This window comes from Nesoenas mayeri, assembly GCF_963082525.1.
Source record: "Nesoenas mayeri genome assembly, chromosome: 3".
NCBI lineage: Eukaryota > Metazoa > Chordata > Aves > Columbiformes > Columbidae > Nesoenas > Nesoenas mayeri.
Window position 1 is genome coordinate 56070268 of NC_137544.1, and position 16717 is coordinate 56086984.

The following is a 16717-nucleotide window of genomic DNA, read 5'->3' on the forward strand; positions in this document are numbered from 1 at the left end:
ACAGTGACTATAATTACACAGCATGTCGAACAACATAGCTGAAGTAGAGAGTACATATTTTAGAAAGCCAAAAGATTTCTATTTCATTATGCTCACATTCCCTAAACTCCTCTTCAGGGATAACAGGATTCACTGTCTGTCAATGGACTCACAGATAGAGAAAGGTCTGCTGTGTGTCCCTGGTGCATCCTCCTGTCAGCACTGCAGCTGTCAGACACGGCACCTCTGTGCACGTTTACTTGGCATTTACAACACAGCCTGTGCTCAGAGGCCTCAGTCAGAGCTGGGGTTCCAGTTCACCGCCTGCTGTGCAGAGATGAAGAAAGCTCCCCGCCTGGTTTCAAAGCCAAGGAGGATGGCTTCCCAGTGGCTCAGACAATGCAGGTGCCATCTCCTCTCCCCAAAGCCTGTTCCCAATACCTGGAGCACCAGTGTAATGCCCTAGTTTGCTTTGCTTAGTATTACTTCTGAATATATTCTATATTGAATATATTTTGAATATAGAATAAGTACTTTCAGCGTGTTCTGGACAAGCCCTTTCCCACTTCAGGCACTGAGGTCCACTTAAAGAGCACATTTCTTTCTCTTGGATAAAAACTCCACTAAAAAGCTCTTCATTTTCAGAGAGGCTGTGTGCAGCGCTTGTCCTGTTACATCTGTAGGCTGTTTGCATATTAGCAACTGTTTAAATAAAGTGACATTTTATTATTTTAGTTTCTCCCAGTTCCTGTTCTGCATTCGGCCTGTTTAATTAAAGCCTTCTGGTTTTCACTAGTTGTTTCACGCTGGCAAATCCCTGCACCCGCATGGAAAAAAACAAGGACAGAACCTCATTTTCTTTCCTCTGCATCTCAAACTCATTTCAAAAACCACACAGCACTAAGTTGTGTTATAAATAATAAACACAGAACACAAAATACCAGACTAATGGAGTTTTATTTATTTATTTTTACTTGTGACAGCTGCATAAAGAGATATAAGGGGGCATACAATTTTGCAGTCCTCCTACCTCTCACTCAGGGGTGAGAACTCTAATCCATTGGGTCCACGACACAGTCAGTTGCTAATGCTCCTCACTGCTTTTGTTTTATACAGTCATCAAAACTGTATAATGGACAGTAAATAATCTTTCCTCTGCACTACCAGGAAACCCAAACCTTTTTCCTGTGATGTCTGCTGACAAAGCCCAGTTCTAAATGCCTTTGAATTTGGGGCCCTGACTCCTGGTAGAAGTGGTACCTCAAGCTCCCCACATTTCATAGGTGCAGGCATTAAATCATCAGCCCAACATGACAGCTACTCAAATTGTCAATCTTACCTGAAATCACATGCTGTGGTAAGTTCTGCTCCTCCTCCAATCGCTTTTCCTTGGACTAGCGCAACACTGATCAAAGGCAATCTACATAAGAGAGTTTTGTAACTGAAATTCATGCTTTTAGTCTTCTAGAAATTACAAAAGGAGTCAAGCAAACCATATCTATAGTAAAGGATTGGAAGAATATAGTGTTCCAACTCATTCAAATAACTACATATCTGTGGATAAATAACACAATACCAATTCTACTTATGCTAAAAAATTATTATTCCTTAATTCATATGGAATCCCAAAATGCAACAGGAAGACAGATGTATCAAATGGAATCAAAGACCGTGTACTATGTATGAAAAATACATGCTACAGATTATAGCTAAAAAGACTATCTGCAAAAAGGAGTGACAGGACAGCAACACAAGACCCTACACTGAGCCGGTAAACTACAGAAAGCAGTAGAAAGGGACACAAAGAACTGGATGGCTGGGTTTTACTTCTACTTTAACAGAAGCAGCAACAGTTTCTCAGGGCCCAAGTTCACTTATCAGCCTCACACTTCATATAACACACAGCACATGTGAACCCACTGGAAGAGGGTGACATCTTTTTCCTGTCATCTATAGGGAACCAAGTCCCCTACATCGGCACTCTGATACATTTGAGGCATCTCCTTCAGGATCACAGTCAGACTCAGCTCTCTCTGAGGGATATTGATCCCATCTACAATAGATGTCCCCCTGAACCACAGCTTCAACATCCTCTTAATCAAGACACTTGAGGTGAGAACATAATCTTCATACATCTTCCTCCTCTTTGCTTTGCCCCAACAATTTTGCTTATATGGAGACCAATGGATTCTAATTCTGATCCTGAGGATTCCTTACAGTACTACTAACTAAGTCTCCAATCTCCTGGGCAGTTTTACAGAATAATGTTAACTCATAACACTTTCTCATATAGATTATTTGAAAGTGAAGAATATTTATCTTAAAAGAGCTCTGAGCAGAAAAAAGACAGGTTCTACCACACAAGGACTTAATAGAAATGTGATTTCTTAAGGGAAGCTAAATCTAAAGGAAAGAGAAAAATGTTTTTCAGAAGTACCAGATGGTAGAACTGAATACATTCCACTTATGAAGTGGGAAGATTAAATAAATATATTAAATAAATGTTACCTGCGTAGGCTGCATAAGCTGGCCCTGCTTGTTTTTTAAGAGCTACAAATTTCTACTGAGTTACAGAAGTCAGTTTCAAAAACTCTGAAGGCCTTGATTTCCTTAACTCTAGGTATCTCCTGGCCCTCCACATTTTAGCCTATAGGGTTTTTTTCTCTTCCAATCTCTGGAAAGGCTAATAGTTGAAAAACGTCAAGGTCTAATTTAAATCCATAAATACCTACCTGATTCACATCTACAAATACAAGGTCTGCAATTCAGAATTACATACTTTAAACTACGTATTTAACTTTAAACATCTTGTTAAAGACTTAGACAAAACATATTCTGATCCTTATAATTATTTCATAAAGAAGGGTAAATAAAATATATTACCTCATAAGCCTGGTTAAGGTGTTTTGCATAAACATGCACATATTCATCCCATCCTACAAAAAATAGGAAATTAAAAAATGTTAAGTGATCCTAATGTGAAGCAATTAAACACACAAATGGAGTAGAGAGAAGTATTCATTATACTTACTCTAGCTGGGTTTTTTCTCTTTGGTTAATCTTGCCTGAACTCCAGCCTAACCCCACTATGCACAAATAGAAATTCTAGTATAAATCAGGTTTTAAAAAAAAAAAAGAAAAATCAGAACTCAATCAATTTATATGAATTTCAGTTATAACGAAGCCACTGTTGAAGTAACTGCAAAACTCAATTTCTATGATGTGAAATTTTACATCCCTTCCTCTTAATTTCCTCTTCTCACTGCCAGTTAAACACCCATAAAGTTGAGCTGTAGAAGTCTGTATAGGACCACACAGCACTGCATGCTTTTTACTGTTCCAAATTCATAAAGTTTTAGAGATGATACAATTCACCAAGTACTTTTTTTTTTAATTGTTTGGGCCAAAAGCGTTTCAGAAAACAAACAAACCAACCAACCCAAACAACAACAACAAAAATCACACACACAAAACAAAAAAAAAACTCCACAACCCACAGAAAGAAGATTATTCTTCTTTCCCTCCTCCTTTATGTTTTACATCAGCTTGCAAACAATAGTGAATAAGGACCATTTGTTTGATTCTCTTCATAACAAGAACTAATGGGGTTCAAATAAAAGCAGTTGTTGCTAGGTTCAAAACAAGTATTTCTCCCTACAACATGCAGTTAAACTGTGGAACACTTCACAGCAGGGCAGTGCAACTTCTAAAAGACTACACTAATTCAAGAACTAGATAAATGCATGACAGAAAAATCAGCGCAAGGTTGTTTAATACAAGGTAAATACCTAAAGCTCTAGAAGTCTTAGTCACAAATTGTTGAGGACTAAGAGAATATTTGAAAGCAAAATAATTATCTATATACCTTCCCTGTCCCTATATTATTTCTCAGGCATTCAGTACCAACCAAGAATTCGACAAATGACTGGGCTAAATGACACAGTATGACCATGTTCATGAACACACCAAACTGTCTACATTGAACTATACATGTGCCATTTAATCCAGATTTTTAAAAAAAAAACAAAAACGTTTGGACACTGTAGAAGTAAAAAACCTGTCCGTAACAATTTCAGCATGTACTAAAAGAAAACCAAAAAACAAAACTAAGCAAATAAAATCCAATAAAACCAAATGGTAGGAATGAAAAGAACAAACAAACATCTCTTCATTGGCATTCACTAATTCTTAAAGCACAGTTTTACAGGGGCTGGCAAGCTAAAGAATCTGCCTTAATTAGAAGCTTCTGACTCATACCTCAGGGAAAGAAAAGATATGCAGAAAGTCTTCAGTACATCTTGGCATAGGACCTTGAAATAGTAGTAGGTCAGCTTCACTTGATTTATTGTCCATTTATTCAGGCGTTGTCAAGACCTACTCCAGCCAACACCAACCAGCATTAGGGTGTTTAGGGACAGGTCGCTGTCTGCCACAGTAATCGCTACACAGGAACCAGCGAATTCTGTTTCATTACATTAACAGCCTGCTTGAAAATTTCAGCACATATTGATTTATGAAGAGGCTTTCATTTATCACTGCAGCAACCTCCTACATCTATTAAGACCAGCAGCAACATTTCCATTTCAAATTAAAGAACAATTGAATCCTCCATAATATCTGTCTTAGCACTTGTAATCAGGAAGAAAATTTCAAAACCACACAAACATACAAGGTACCAGTTCTCAGGCATGGACTTCCACGGTTCTCACACTACAACCATCAGGACGAAGCTGCAAAAAAGCTCTTCAGAAAAACTAATTTTTCACTTCATCACAGCAGAGTCCTGGCATTCAAACTGCCCATCTGAACTCATACCAAAATGGTAATTAAAGATTAAAGCCACAACAGACTAGCTTGATAAACGCAGTTGTGACAGAGCAGGCAAAAAGAAGGGTCTTCATATTCTCAGGTGGTAAAGAGATTACTGGTATCACATTGAAGAAATGCCTGCACAGAAAATACCGTAAAAAAAAAAAAAATCACAATTACCTGAGCCTTGGCTAGCATAGCCTTCAAACCTTCCTGATAAGAAACATAAAGCTACTGTCAGAGTATTTTATCTGAATAAGAGAGGTGCTCACTGGAGTCTAGTGGAATAATCACATTTTCAGTCTTAATACTGTCCTTGGAGTAAGAAGAAAACTAACAAGCAGAAAGTGAGGTAAAATACAGTGTGCAATAAATACAGAAGAAAACGATTAATAGTTTGTGGTGGGGCTGGGGGAGGCGGGGAAGAAGAAGAAAGTCACCTTCATGAAATAGGAAACTGTACTCCTGGCTCTTCTTGCTGCAAGTGTTGAGAGTCCACTTTCAGTACAGCCAGAATAGTATTTCCAGACCATCTCTAACTTCTCCAAAGTCCTCCCTGCATAGCTTACAGCTTGGGAACTTCTGTCCTAGGGTTTCAAAACAGGGACTGCAGCAAGTGCCTCCTTCCTCTCAGCTGTTCTTTCAAGAGCTTCTCCTGCTTTTGGGCTAGCCAGCTCTCCAAGCCTCACTCTAGAATGAGGTTCCTGGTCTTGGGAACCAGGCTTACAAGGACAGGAAAAAAAAAAAAAGAACAAAACCAACTGGTTTGGGTTTTTGATTTATTTTAGATTCCATTCTTAATTTGCTTTCTGTGGTTTGGTCACGTAATGTTAGCACTCGCCAAAGAACAGGCAAGGGGGCTAGGTTTGTTTCAGGGTTAGGAAAAACTGAACATGGGAGGAGGAGGAGGAAGAGGAGGAAGAAGAGCCACTAGAGGGCATGAAAATCCTTCGCCATTCTTGGTCATTATTCTGCTTTTTTCTGCACCACAGGGAAAGGCAAAGTGTATCATAGATTTTGAAAAATATGATCTTCCCTCAATCAACTGGTTGAATAAAAGTGTTTTCTGTAATTACTAAAAGCTATGGGCTAAAGTAGCCTTGCAAAAAATAAAGGAAAAACATACTGGTTCAGGCACAAAGCTATTCACTTCTTTTTGCCTTAGGGATCCCTGTGGACAGAAAACTTAAACTAATGTGCTTTTAACCTGAAACCAGACAAAACTCTATCATCTGCAGTGAGTTAGAGAGCAGGGTTCTGCAAAACTAAAGAACACCAAATGCTATTCCTTATTCTATTAAAGTTTTATTTAATAAAGACTATTAAATCCCACCAAACAGATGGTTTAGGAGTTGGCTATTACAAAGAAACTCTCAGTTCAGGATAAATAGTTTGAACTCTCCCAAGAAACAGAAAGCAACCATATTATTCTTGGAGCATTTCTGGTCACTCAGACTTAAATTTCAGTACTAGCTTGAAATTAGATCCTTTGCAGAGAATTTTCAACAAAGTTATAATTAATACCCACACAATGCCTTCTGCCCAGTATCTGTTATGGACCCTAATCCTTAAAAGAGACCACTCTGCCACTGCAGTGGCTCCAAGTAATTTGTATGGAAGCAGAATCACTGATATTTACTGAACGCAGAACTCTGAAGCAAGGTCTTGACTACAGACAATAAAATAATTGGCCCATGCTTAGTTTCAGCTCCTTTTCTATTGCTGCAATGCTGAAATAAGATGAAAATTTCAGATTTAAAAAAAATAAAAAATAAAATCACAGATACATCTATATTTTTAAATTACCAGTGCTAATAAATTGTCCAAAAGAAAACTCACTAAAAAGCATTTATATTTATAAAGTATGGTGTCCCCATACTACAAAAAGCATACCGCTCATGGTGTTCCACAAAGGAAACAAAACCACCTGTACCTTTTGAAAACTGGATCATCCTATTTATTTGATCAGGCCAGAAATATTTAAGACATTGTGGTCTTTTATGGTAGTTAGTTTCATCAACAGAAACAAATCATCACTAAAGACAAATATCAAATTAATCAGTTTGTGAGTTGGTGTTTTTACTGGAATGTTGATTTGAATGTTTAATTTGTGTGGTTAAATCTTGAAACCTGAAGTGGCCTCAAAAAAATACCATAATGCCTGTTACCACAATTACAAAGCAGGACATAAAAGAAGCACAGAAAGCCCCTTCCCCTGTAATTGACAAAGTCCTATTTCACACATTGCCAAGAATGACATATTAACCCACAAAAAGAATTGCAGCACATGTGAAAGTTGTAAAGATGGCGTGGCATGAGTGAAAAACTGCCAAACCCTGACCCCCAGCCCCATAGTTACACATGACTCATCTGACTGCAGTACAAGATCAACGCCAAAGCTCTACAGCAAAAGAATTGCATCTGTTCTTCCATTTTACGTAGGTCCAAGCACTGTTTTGACAATATTGAAAGCTTTCTGTAATAGCAGCCATGATGCTTAAATTGGGTTTTGACTTCATAATATATGAGAAATCCTGCTTTTAAAGGTCAAACTACTGAAGTACCAGTTATTTCATGTGTAAATTCACCATATACTGCTCTGAGAAACTGAAATGAGATTTTTAAAAGAAAAGGCTAAAAAGAAAATGTGATGTAGGAATTCAGAGTTATGAATCAATTACAATAACACTTAAGCCATGGCTTCAAGGGTCTGCCAGCATTTTTTGAACCATTAAAAGCTGTATTCTGTGACTTGCATGTAAAATTGCAGCAGGGGGACAGGGGACAGTGCAACACCTCTGTCTGAAAGGGATCTCAGAATATCAGAAAGCTGATTTTTCTTCAAAAAATCACTTGTATCACTACTTACCTGGGAGTTGGACATTGCTTTAACAGCATTCAAATCAGACCCTGAGCAAAAGGTGTTTCCTGCACCATAGATGATAAGGCCTTTGCCATCCTTCCAGTTTTCCAGCTCAGTTACCCTCTCCTGCAGTTCTAGCATCATTGTGCCTGTCACAAGAAGGGAGAAGCAAAATTTTTAACAGAAATTTATTATTACTACTATGTTTTACATTATATTTTTCAGCACCAAAACCAAGTTATTAAGTGATGGGCATCACCTTAAATCCCACACATAAGCACTGACATGTTTTTTCCTTAAAGATGCACTTCCTGAAATTCTGAAGCATATTCTGCAATTTGTTACACTCACCAAACAAAACAACAAACAACAACAAAACAAACAAACAAACAAAAACACACAAGGAGGCAAACATAAACTTCACCTGATTCACTCTTGTTCGCACACATTCAGGACACACAAACTTATCCATGTATCTATCCAGATATGTCCATCTGGTCATTTTGATGTTACTGTCATTTCACCCTGACGAAGGAGCTGGCAAAGTACAGAAATCAATCATGTGCAAGCTGGGTTCAAGGTACCATCAGTCAATGTTTAAATAAAGATTTCTAAAAAAAGGCTGAAGAGCAAACTATGTTGGAGGCCAAAGACATTCAACCAAAAGAAAATAAAGATATATTTGAAAACACAAGCAAAGTGCCTTTTATCTTTTGAAAGGATGAGAATAAAAAAAAGATCATTCTAAAACACTGCTGATTCCCTCCCTGGTACCTTTCTAGAAAGACTCTCTTTACAAAGCATATCCTGGGCTCCAAATGTACGGATTGTACAGTAGTAGCTTTCTGCTTCTAGCTTAAACACAGTATTCTCGCATGTTCACAGAAGGACCCTTCCTGATGCAGAACTCTACAAACTCCTGTTTGTAGAGCTTGTCCTAGACTGAAGCATCTTCCACACCAGCTGAGCTTACCCAGCATTAACTTAAAGCTCTTCCTCTCTGAATGCCTATGACTCTCGTTCAGTTATATTCCTAAGAGAAAACATTTACAGAAACTAATTTCAGAAAGCAGCCCACATACAGGCTGATGATACCCTCAGCTTTATCCTCCTTTGACAAGAATTTAGATGGATAGGCCTACCTTCTTCAGACAGAAATGTGCTTTAGATTAATACCCTCAAGGACTCTTCCTTTTCTGCCTCTACGCCTGTATGCAAAGACGACATCTTGCTCTGAAATTGCCTGTTAGCAACCATCCTCAGGTAGATTCTTTTTTCCTTCCTGCCTGTTTTCCTTGCAGTTCCTTATGAAGTAAGCTTCCCAACACCAGGTCAAAATTCTCAGTCAAGCACTTTCACCTTAGGCTTTATCTCAGCCACTGAAATAGCACATTTTGATAACATTCCTGAGGAGAGCAATAATTAAATGGAGATTACATATTATATACCAGAATGACATCGTGTTGTTTTTTTCCACTGTCAGGTCCAGACTATGATCCTCTAAGAAATCCCAGCACTCTTACCATTCCTTTCCCTTCTGTATTTGTAATTGGGTCATGCTTTTTGTGTGTTGCACATTACATTTGCTTTCATTGAATTTCACCTTGTTCATCTTGAGCTCTTTGTAGAAGTTAAATCAAGATCACTTTGAATTCTACTCCAAATAATCTTCTTGCAGCTCTCCTAATCTGGGGTCATTTGACAATTTCAGTAGCTCACCTTCTATTCCCTCATCCCAGCCATGAATGAAAATACTGAGCACCCAACAACATTTCTGCAAATGCCGCTGTTTCAACAGGTGTGCATCAACCCCATAGATTTCATTTTTTGCATATTTGTCAAGCTTTCTTACAGTAAAAGTATTCCAGCTGGCATCTAAGATTTGCCAGAGTCAAAATACAGCACAACCACTGTTTGTGGTGCTTTCAATAGTTAAAGCAGTGAGGTACTGAAGAGTCCTTCTGCAGAATATTACGAGCCAAAAGTCTAGTTAATCAGAAAACTGAGTTTACAAAAATGAACCATATGAGCCAGTTATATGCAACAGCAGGGGACAAAAGACACTGGCCAGAGCCTGTCCTATCCACCTGGGAGAGGATCTCTTCCATTACTGACAACACTGAACTATTATTTTACCAACAGATATAGTCCATGATGTTTGATATAATGATGAAGACCCAATACTAAAGCAAATCCTCATTCTGCCAGTCTTGGTCCTTCAGTATTTGCTACCAGTAGGTTCATGCTCCTCAAATAACTAACTCTACTTGTAATAGTAATTTGTTTGCATCTTAATTATAATCTGCGGATAAGCGCTTTAATGTCAATTCCAGAACATAAAATTATCACCATTATTATCTAATTTCTGCAGGCTGACTTCCTTCTCTTTCAAATTAAGTTCAACTTCAGTTCAGGAAGAGGTTGGACTGCTGAAATTGGTTCCACCAGGCTTAAACTGACATTATTAGCATTTGTTTCCAAAGAAACCATTTCAAACAGGTGGCTATCAGATTCCAATTAAGAAGAGAAAAAGGCATAACAACCTCCACATTGCTCATTAGCCATTTGCCAACAATTTTGTTCTGCTTTCGGTTACACGAGTTGCTCAAGCTTAGAATAAACATAATTCCTTTGAGATAAAAAGCTGCTGTGTAAAGTAAATGCCTGGCAAATAGGATTTCTCTCAACAGTTTAATGATGTTTTGCAGCTTTCTAAAGGAAGCATACATGTTTGTATAAATTCACATCTGCCACTATCCAGAAGCTCTGAGACACAAAATCAACAGAATTTATTTGAGGGGTGTTATCTACAGGCTCTGGCTGATGAAATCAACCAGGTCCTGCTGGGGCAATTTAGGGGTTGTGCATCCCATCACTTTTCATTCTTCTCCTGAAGGGTATTACTTGATACACAACAAAAAGAAAAAGATCAAGTGCTTGCTAGCTCCTCAGCAACTGCAGTTCATGGGCAGTAATTTTAGAACAAAATTAAGAGTAGTATAAATTAATATGCCATACTATCCACTGCAACAGCCAAAGGGCCAGCATGATTTTGCTCCTACTCTCCCTCCTGTAAAAACAAAAGTCTCTGGTAGAGGTGCATAGTAGAAAGAAGCAGTAATCTCTTGAACTGCAGTAGTAAGATATTCCAGAGCAAATGTTTGTGCCTGTTACATTGAAAAATGGAGTACTGCTCTCTACAGGGCTCTACACACTACCATAAAACAGAACTGCCTGATCCCATGGCTCATTTGCTACATGCTAATCAGGGTCTGCAACAAAGACAGAACTATAAATTTACTCACGGGTTTTTGTAGCTCCTCTTTGCTACTAGACCATTTAATTCATATACACTAATAATTTATTTCCACAGCAGTCCTATAAGGAAAGAAGAGATTATTTTACAGATGACTAACCGAGCTAGAGAGAAAATATCTGCTACTTTTGGATGCTCAACTTGAGATGTGTGATATGAGTTCAGTACATTAACATTATATAGCACAGCTACCAGTGGCTTAAATAGCAGCTGCAACTGCTCAGCATTTCAACAAATCAGTTCTGAGCTCCTTCTGCCAAGCACCTAGGAAACGGAGAACACAGTTGTTTCTATGAAAGTTTAGTTTAAGCAATTTGACTTGTATTACATCTAATCTCCATGGCAGACTAGGCTTTACCTGTCCTTTCTGCTTTTGCTGCTACATCTCATTACTCATGCCTCTTTCAGCTTCCACAACAAACAAGCTAAGAGCACACAGTCTACAAGCTGTACTTTGCACAGAACTATTTTGAGTCAAAAATAAAAAAACAATCTGTAGAAAAAGAAGAAACGAGTAATTATGATTGTATAATAACACATATGCTGACAGGGAGACATTCAGAAGGACACCCTCCACGCTAACATCTTTTAGCTACAACTTCTTGAGTCAGGTAATGATTTTATACGTGAGCTTTTAAAGGGAAACAAAAGAGAAACTGCAGAGACTACTAGGTGCATTACCATTAACTCTGTTGCTCTGTCAGGTTCTCTTCCTTTCAGCTAACAATCATTAGTGGAAGGAGCAAATTGACATCCTCCATGTGAACAGCTCTACGCCTTGCTAGTGGGTTGCAAACAAATTTGCTGACAGCAAAGGAATGGTGAGAACCAGGCAGAAAAGTAGAACAGCAAAAAAAATGAATTAACAAGATGGCATAAATGTATTGGTTTCAAAATATTAAGAGATAAAGACATTCTTACAGTAAAGGCTTATGCACAGCTTAAGCTCAGACAGATGCAGACCCGGAACCTGTGCCACTTATGTCTGAAGAGAACAGCATAAATTGGAATATTCTAGACAGTTAAGGAGAGACAGCAAATACACCTATCTTGAGGAATGAAAGCCTCTCTCATAATAGAAGATTAATCAAACAGGACACTTGGTTTTGATAGCTAAGTATTGTCCAGTGTAAAAGCATATTAAGAAGATTCCTGATCTGCAACAGCTAAAAATACACAGCTCATTTGATCCTTCATTAACCAGTCATTGGTATTTAAGATATAAGGCAAAAGAAGAAGCCAGTTTGGGTGATGAAAAGACCAGATTACAGAATCTTAAGTTACACAAAGGCTTTAGGTAAAGAACAAAGTAAACTCATCCTTTCTACACTACCTACAAAACAAAGATGGCATTTTCCCAACCCCACAAAAACACCCTATATGTTTCCAGAGCAGCAGAGGCAAAATAAAAGCAGATAGAAGGAAGAGCACAGTAACAGCATTGTGCTGACTGGAGGAAAAACAAAAAAAAAAAGGGGAGCTGCACATTCTCCCAGATGGTCCTTGTGTCATTGAGAATTTATAATATTCTCATAACATCTATGGCAAAGCCACTATTCAGAGCAGTGGACATTTGATGCACATCCGAATAAAACTTACATTTTTATTTTAACTAAGGAATGGTAAGGCACAGGTTTTCATTTTATTTAGGCAAAATGATAAAAGGGGTAACTGAAGGAGAAAAAGAAAAAAAAAACCAACACAACACAACAAACCAAAACCAAACAAACCAACCAACCACAAACAAACAACAACCAGTAAACCCATCACCTAATTAATACCTGTAAAGGCATTCATTAGCTTCAGGTTGTTCAAAATAAGTATTCCAATGCCATTGTCTTCTTTGGAAAGGTTGATGGATCCCCCAGGAAACTGCTGAAGTTTCTTCTTTATCAGTTCTTCCTCATAACCATGAGCACCAACATACAATGATGCCCTTCTCTGTTGTAGTATCCTTTCCTTCGTAGTCTGAAGTAAGTTCTTCCACATAGAAGCTGCCATTTCTGTAAAGAAACAGGAAAAAAAAAAATAAATCAGTAAATTTCCTTCAAGATCCACCTCAGTCCTCTGACAGAGGGAAGCAGGACAGCAGAAACTACTATAAAGGTGATACAATCATGGAAGACTACAGTAATCACAGTAGATAGTATTTGCAAAATTCTTAGTTTGAATCTACTTCCACAAAGTTAATAAAACGAGTTTTATGAAGTTATTTTAGTAGTTAAGACAGATACAGGCATATTTTAAAATATTTTCTTCTAAAAGTTACCCTAAAGTATTTGGATGCAGAATATCAGAGGCAAAAGAACTATAGTAAGATGCTTACATATTGCATTGGACTAACTTACTCTGTACTAATCTTTGAGCGCACCTCCCACCCCCAAAAAACTAAACACACAAACAAAACCAAACTAACAAAACAAACTAACCAACCAACCAAAAAAACCACACAAAAAAGGCCCACACCTGTGTTGGAGGAGAAGTGCTATTAAAACCCCTGCTTTTCAGAGTCTGGAGGTTTTCAGAATCTCCTGTTTTTCTGTAAACAACGACTACACCACAAGACCTTTCTAAAAGAAATACTTGAGGAACACAAAAATTAGGAACCAAAGACCATTCCTATATTACTGTCCATTCCCTGTCACCTAATACCATTAACACATTTATCATACTCCATCTTAACATTAGTTAGACTTCCTAGCTGCTGGTAGCTATATATGCTTTTTCCAGTCATTCCAGTTCCACTTTAAATTAATATCACTTCAGCACTGAGCACCGCAACCTGTGCAGTGCCCCAAAGGAGGAAAAGTGTATGACAGTATTATATAGAGAGCATTGCACTTGCCTTTTATACAGCTACGCAATGTTGCTAGTTTGTTTCTATGTACCTGAAATTTTTAACATATTATATACACATAAACAAACAAAGACACATTAGAAAAGCACACACCACTAGTTTATAATGAAAAAAAGTGAATAATCCTGTCAGGTGTACACTTATCTTGTCTCCAGCTGCACTGTCATTCACTGGATTGGAAAATGCTTCTGTTGGGGCAGATAAAATCCTCATTGAAATGGAGGTGTTTGCACACCAATGACATTATGGGATATGGAGGAGTATGCATCGTGCCAATAGATTCATACTTGTCTCACCACATCACAAATACAGCACTGTCTCACAAGTTCAACACAAAGAAAGTAGTGAGGCCTACAGGAATCTACGCATTGTAAGGTCATATACACTGGAATAGGTAAAAGGATAATTCTTAACATCTGGTAAGACACTTTAGCGGGTCTCCCAAGTTCCTTACTAAATTCAAGGTTGTAATCTGTCATGATCAACTCTTCTACACTCAAGTGTAAACTAATAAAACTCGTTAAAATTTAATCAAGCTAAAAATCTAACTGAATACAAGATTCATTGCTTCATTAAATAATACCACCCAGCTGCTGCTGCTGCATACCAACACCCTGCCTCTATGCATATTCTAATATTGTCTGCAACATTTCAGCCAGCACGTTTTAGAGCTTTTAAACTGGCTTCTCTTAGAAAAAAATTATTTAAGAGTGAAAGCAGTTTTCCAAAGCTAATTTCTTCGCTAAATGATTCTTTTTACATTCAGGCTCTCAGAAGAGAAGCAGCCTTCCATTTTCTCTAAGAAAGCAGTAGTGATTCCCTAACATACATTCATGCAATAAACTTTCCATCCATCTACTAGTTTTTGCTCAATAGAGAATAAACATTAAAAACATGGATAGTGCAGGTTCTCGTTACAAAGTACAGCTTGAACAATTAGCTCACAATTTTTAATGAATACAAAGCCTCCCCAGCCCTCATAAAAAGAAAGACTGGATTTAATTCTCTAGGAAGCCACAATGATTGGCTTGAAAGCAAAGAAGAAAAATAAATTTTAAAAGTCTGTTCTGCTAACCTAGCTCCCTGTCAAGTTGTACTTGTTTGATCATGTTTACACTACCTAGATTTCTCCTGTCAAAAAATGTATAGAGCAAAACAGACTTAAGATATGGAAATTTTATTCCATCAAAAAAAAAGTCTGTCATTTTCAACTGCGTGGTTATATGCATTAACAGCTCTTTAATATTATCACTATGGTAATAAAGAACATCAGCAAGTGCGGGATTAGAAAACAAATTGGACATCATTGCCTGCTGATCATGACTCATGATTAATGACTCATGCAAGGTATTATCATTGAATTATTTTCTTTAAAACCGTCTCTTCTAGTACCAGTCAGTACCCAGTACTTTTTTAATAAAAACAAGACTATTTTAATAGCTCAGTTGGAGAAAGCTAGCCACTCAGGAAAAGCATGATATTTAAGCCCCAGCTCTCTCTAACTAAAGGGATTTCTGCTGATCTCTGACAAACAACATTCAAAATTTCAATCAGTACGGAGCACTCGCAATCTATGGCATGACGGAAAATGATTTTTTGTACTGCAAGTGAAAGCAGTGCAAGACAGAGATGTTGCAGCAACCTGCACCATGTTGTAGGACAAGCCAAAAGACATTTATTACACTAAAATGTTCATATTTTTCTATTTAACATAATTACATCTATTTAGAGACACAGAAATGAAGTCTCTGTCTAATGTAAAAAAATCAGACATGCTCTACCCATTAACATCTGCAGCACACATAGTTTATGCATTTTTTATAGTGAAAAAAAATTCTGACAGTACAGGAATAACAAATACTGTGGGTAATTAGCATCTTCCAAATGTTTTTAGAAGTGCTACAGCTTTACATATCACTGGTGACAACTAAAAGATAAGCCCATAGTATGGACATCAGTAGCTGTTCATTCCACAGTTATTGTACCTCTCACATAGAACAACAATTTAAAACCCACTTGGCAATTAAGTGATTTTTTAACGCCCTTGCCTGTAGACTAGCTGACTGTGGGTTAATATGAACACGTATTCAATGTCACCACTTCAGTATCAAAGGAATGATACATTATGCAAGAAGAATATATGCATCTACATGCAGACACACACAACATACGTATTTTTGTGTATGTCTCAGAGGCCTTCTGAAAGCCTCTGGTAACTGCCTAGTTAAAATTCAGCTCTCATAATGTTAATTAAAAAAATAATAATAGGGATAACACCAGCACCAATACTCCCTAACCAAGCAGATTCTTTTGTAAACCAATAAACCCCAACTCTTGAACAAGCACATCAGCCATTGCCATTCAGCAATACTCTGTTGCAACCCCAGTTTTTCTCTTAAAACACGCTGTATCGAACAGTGACCTCCAGCAATGTTGTCAGCTGCAGTTAGTAGTGAGCACAAAGACAGCTAACCAGAGCAATGGGTAAGAGATGCAGGTAGCAACTTCTTGGACAGGTAGAACAACTGAGGCAAATCAGAGAGATGGACACTGGGAGCCCAAACAAGCATCTGAGTGGCATGCACTAACAATAAATGCCACACAACAGAGCAGCTACACAGAAATAATCAGCACATTAAAATACACGAGCAGGGAAAATTCCAGCTCAAAGATAGTGCCTGAATTATTGACGCAAGTCAGAGAAAAATAAAACAGGGAGAAGAGATACAGGGATGTGTTTTAAAGGCATCAGGGAAATAAGGATGCCCTTGAACATAGGGCAGGATGTGACAGGTGTGATGAGCTGATACAGACCTGCCAGTCACCTGCAGAAAAACACCATCTGCATTTACATTTCTGGTTTCGGATTAAGACATCCTGAGATAAAGTGTAG

At 37.8% G+C, this 16717-nt stretch overlaps 1 protein-coding gene across 1 annotated transcript in view; it reads right to left on the minus strand.

Annotated features, from left to right (window-relative positions):
* ECHDC1 (ethylmalonyl-CoA decarboxylase 1) overlaps positions 1–16717 on the minus strand; it is a gene marked incomplete at its 3' end in the record, with an annotated part of 38719 nt that overhangs the window by 18691 nt on the left and 3311 nt on the right. The window contains exons 2-5 of the mRNA XM_080341420.1: positions 12749–12970; positions 7658–7800; positions 2863–2915; positions 1319–1399 (exon numbers count right to left, since the gene is read on the minus strand). Of these exons, the coding sequence (XP_080197546.1) occupies positions 1319–1399; positions 2863–2915; positions 7658–7800; positions 12749–12968 (497 nt within the window). The 5' untranslated portion in view covers positions 12969–12970. The remainder of the gene's footprint in view (positions 1–1318; positions 1400–2862; positions 2916–7657; positions 7801–12748; positions 12971–16717) is intronic.